Below are 4477 nucleotides of genomic sequence, written 5' to 3' on the forward strand. Positions count from 1 at the left end.
TAAGTAGTTTCCAGAAAGTTAGAACTTAATTTTTACCGAGTAGCAGCAAAAGTTGAATTAAAATTGGTAGGTTATGTTTTAGAATATATAACTTATTGCTCTGGATTATCTAATTTAATTTTAAATTCCTCACCAGATAATTATGATGGTCATAAAAGAGTAGCTTCTCATTGGACTTCTGCTAACATTTGCTGAATATATTGGTTTTAAACTTCACAAATCATACGGAGATTGAATCCAACAATAGCGGGTGTATGTGATCATATGAGGTTAAAACATCCAAGTGAGTCAGGTCTTCATGACAGGTTACACGTTTCCATCCCAATTTATATCTGGTCATGAGCAAGTTCTGACAGTTGTACTTACAGTTTCTTGCAGAATATTCTAAAATACATTGGTCTTTTCCATACTTGGTGGCGAAAGAAAATACTAGACATAACTGGTGGTCTTATTATTTGCCATCTCGTTCCTTTGCTTGCCCGTGTGAGGCTCACGGGGCGTGTTCCTTTGCCTGTCTGTGTGAGGCTCACGGGTCGTGTTCCTTTGCCTGTCTGTGTGAGGCACACAGTGCGCTGGTGTTGGGCATCCTCTTCTTTGCTTCTTTCTGTTGCAGCAGAAAAAGCCACAGAGAAGACATCCTCCAATGAAAAGCACAGCAGCGCTTGCCCAGCCGAGAAAGAGTGCTGCTCCCAGCTCTCGTTTCTGAGATACTGGGACAGCTGGGTTGTAAAAATCCCTGATGATGATATTGGCTGTCCAGCACACTGGAATCAGAACAAGGATGCCCGTCAGGATGAAGAGAGCTCCAGAAGCACCCAGAAGGTACACTTTAGCCTTCTCGTTAGAGCCTGTACACTGGATCTGCCTCATGCCACAGATGCCGAGAATCAAAGCAATCAAGGACAGAGCAACAGCCACACACATGAGTGCGCGTGATGCTTCCAGAATGGGTGGCAGAGCCAGCAAGGAACCATAGAACTTACACTGCAACCTGACCTTGCCTTGTCGCACGCAGTTCATCCAAAGCCCTTCCCAGATCCTTTCGAAGACAATAATGTTGCTGCCAATGAACGCAGACACTCTCCACTGAGGCAGTAGGGTTGTGGCAAGAGTCCCAACAAGGCCGAGGAACCCAAGAACCAGCCCAGCAATCTGCAGTGGATAAAACGCCATGACTGACTTTGCAGACTAGACAATTCTGGAATGATTGAAGACGCTGAAGACACAGAACTTGGAGAGCTGGGAAGTCTAGAACTGTCTCAGATGATATTCTCTCTGCTGCTTCTGCCCTTTACATTTTAGTCCAATCAACAACAATGACTGAACTTGGCCTAACTAGAAGTACCTGTTGTAAATGAAAGCTGTCTTGGTACACAAGCATTTGTTACTCCATGGGTTATTTACTAGTCATATGTAATTGTTTCCCAGCCAATAAGAAGGTAGACAGTGGTGTGTCAAGAAAAACTGCATTCAACTTTAGTGTTTCTCATATTATTATTGTCTTAGTAATGCTATAATTAAGTTTCAAAGCTTCCATTGTAGATTACTAATTACAGAGCTGAAAACTTCCTGTCTAAAAATCACTGTGTTGTAAAAGTATAAATATGTGCTAAGCCACAACTGAAGCAATGCCAAAAGTCTGTCACTTCATTGAGGTACAGTGAAAAATCATCTGGGATGCAGGCCATTGCTTTCTTCTAGCAGAAACCACCTTTCCTTGATATGGTTCATCAGTTATGCTTTTAAAAAAGATGTTTGGCTAGGAGTCATGCTTAATTATTGGTTTTAATACTTGCTCTAAAGGGCCAGTGCCTGGCATAGCAGCTGAGACATTAGTTAGGATGCCCGAGAGCCCTATTGAAGTGCCTGGGTTTGAGTCCTGCCTGCATTTCTAATTTCACCTTCCTGCTAGTGTGCACCCAGGGGAAGCAGAAAGCGTAGGCAGTTGGGTCTTTGTACTCCCATGAGAGATCCTGGTTGAATTTTCAGCTCCTGGTTTCTGAGCGGCTTACCTGTGACTGTTGACGACATTTGAAGCAAGAACCATTGGATGGAATATCTGTTTTTTCACTTTCTTTCGCTTTGCCTTTCAAATAAGAAATACATAAATAAATAATTATTGATTCTTAGGAGATGCCCTAAGCCAGAAGTTCAGCTTTTGCAGCTTATTTTTAGGATATAGAAAGTAAATTAATAGAGAGCCACTCCCTGTACTTGATTCGAATTGCATAATTAACTATTAAGCAACACTTCACTTTTTGGAAACAATATTTGACATGTAAACTTTCATTACATATTTCCTGAGAGGTAGCTTGATATACACAAAATCTATCACAGATAAAAATTCACATTTTGTTTTTAACAAACAATATGAAACTGGTCCTTGGAATTAGTTTGTAATTACTTAAAATTCAGACAACAAACATTATTTTAGAGCTGTAAAGTGACTCCAAAGCCATCAGATTTAAATTCTTTGTGCATCAAATTCAGAACATGAAAGACTAACTCTATGATCACTAATTCAGGGACAAACCTGGGCCTCTGAGTGGTCACCTTATTGCTTCTATATATCTGATTCCTCCACAAAAGAGAAAGATTTGTTTTCAAAAATTTTTCTTATGATTAGGGATCATCTGAAAGCCAACATTATTGCCTCTTCCACAGCTTTTAAAGCAAACAGAATTGGGTTGGGTCCATTTCAACTCTACTACCACTGGGAGAAAGGAAGGACAAATATGGATACTGAGAATGGTTCTCTTCAATTTACCATGGAAACAAATGCATTTTAAGGCTAAGCATCCTACTTGAAGGCAAATATACAAAACACAAATCATAGGATCTCCTGTTACATCACCCGAAGAGCTAGTGGATAATCTGATATCATGCAACTTTTAAAATAGTTTTAATTCATTTAGAAATGTGGAAGATAATGAGTTTTCAAGGGACGGTCTAGGGAATATGAATCATTGAATACACAGAAAATACATGCATGGTTCTCAGATTCCTAACTTCAAACCTCGATAAAGGATTTTCATGGCCTTTTGTTCTGGATTATTCAGACTTAGAGTTACTCATTCTACCCTGACAGGATTTGCCAACATTCTTGTGAGTTGTACCTTCCAGCATCTCCTCATTCCACTTCCTCTTCCCCATTCTATATCATTTTTATTCCCATCTCTATTATGTCCTGGGAGTTCCAAATTTGTTGTTCTTTTTAAGATGTTTTAGTTTCCACCTGTTCTATATTACAAGCAAACACAAGTGAGGGAATCTATTTGCTTAGAAGTTAGAAGTATAGTTTTAGACAGAAATAATTGAGGAAAAATAATTTAGATATGTATTTTCTTCTTTTCATAGCCAAGACAAATTCTCAATGCCAACCCACTTTTCATTCTTTAAATTTAGGGTACCATGATGCTTTCCTTCCGACTTTAATTTGAAACTCATTCCTGTTTACCTCTTCCATAGACCATACTTCACTGACCATTCCCAGCTTTCATTGCAACTCCACTGTCTTCCTCTCTCTGAGTTGTTCTTTGGGGAATAAATAAACTCAGTTATCTTCCACTTCAAAATTCCATTACTGGGCCTTGTGTGGTAGCCTAATGGCTAAAGTCCTAAGCCTTGCACACACCAGGATCCCATACAGGCTCCAGTCCTACTGCTGACAACCTGCTTCCCATCCAGCTCCCTACTTGTGGTCTGGGAAAATAGTAGAGGATGATCCAAAGTCTTGGGACCCTGCTCTCACATGGAAGACCCAGAAGAGGCTCCAGGCTTCTGGCTTTGGATCGGAGCAGCTCCTGCCATTGTGGCCGTTTGGGGAGTAAATCAACGGATGGAAGATCTTGCTCTTTGTCCCTCCTCTTCTCTGTGTATCTGACTTTCCAATAAAAATTAAAATTTTAAAAGTCCCTGTACTTCATTTTCTGCTACATGTTCACCCATATATTGTTTGATCCATTACTATTTTCCACTGCTGCGCACAATGAAGTCTGCATCCCATTGTAAACATGCCCACTAAAACCTCACTACAAAAGTTAGACATCTTGGACATGCTAATTGCTCCCTCAAAGAAACACTGTAATTTTTTTTTCTGCTTGTTTGTATTTTTGGCAAATGTTTCAATAATGTGCTATCATTTTATAGATTGTAGAAGAATATTTCCTTCAGAAATGCTTCTCTTTCCTAGATGCAGAAATCATCATCTTGAGCATGTCTCCAAATCTCTCAAAATCACCTTTTCTACAAAACTGAAGTCATCACATAGCTGTCAAATGGCTGTTTGGAATGTTACATAGTGTACGCAAAATACATGGTCCAGCTCAGGCACCAGGAAAACACTTATTAATATGTGTTTAATTCCCTTTTGTTATAATATTGGTTTTGCTATTTCTCTAACTGCTCATAACCACAACCTTTGTCTATAGGTTTGTTTTCCCTGTTTCTATGTACTTGTCTGTCTGTACACACACAC

The 4477-nt window shown here is 39.6% G+C and overlaps 1 protein-coding gene across 1 annotated transcript; it reads right to left on the reverse strand.

The window, feature by feature from the left end:
* Positions 1-429: 429 nt before the first annotated feature.
* On the reverse strand, positions 430-1173 carry CLDN17 (claudin 17). The gene has a single exon (XM_040980424.1). The coding sequence runs from the start codon at positions 1171-1173 to the stop codon at positions 430-432; it is 744 nt and encodes a 247-aa protein (XP_040836358.1).
* Positions 1174-4477: the final 3304 nt, after the last annotated feature.

This window comes from Ochotona curzoniae, unplaced genomic scaffold, assembly GCF_017591425.1.
Source record: "Ochotona curzoniae isolate NIBS_2020 unplaced genomic scaffold, NIBS_Ocur_1.0 contig_3498, whole genome shotgun sequence".
Taxonomy (NCBI): Eukaryota; Metazoa; Chordata; class Mammalia; order Lagomorpha; family Ochotonidae; genus Ochotona; species Ochotona curzoniae.

Bases quoted from the DNA above. Each gene is read 5' to 3' on its own strand.
- CLDN17 (XM_040980424.1), bottom strand. From the start codon at position 1,173: ATGGCGTTTTATCCACTGCAGATTGCTGGGCTGGTTCTTGGGTTCCTC.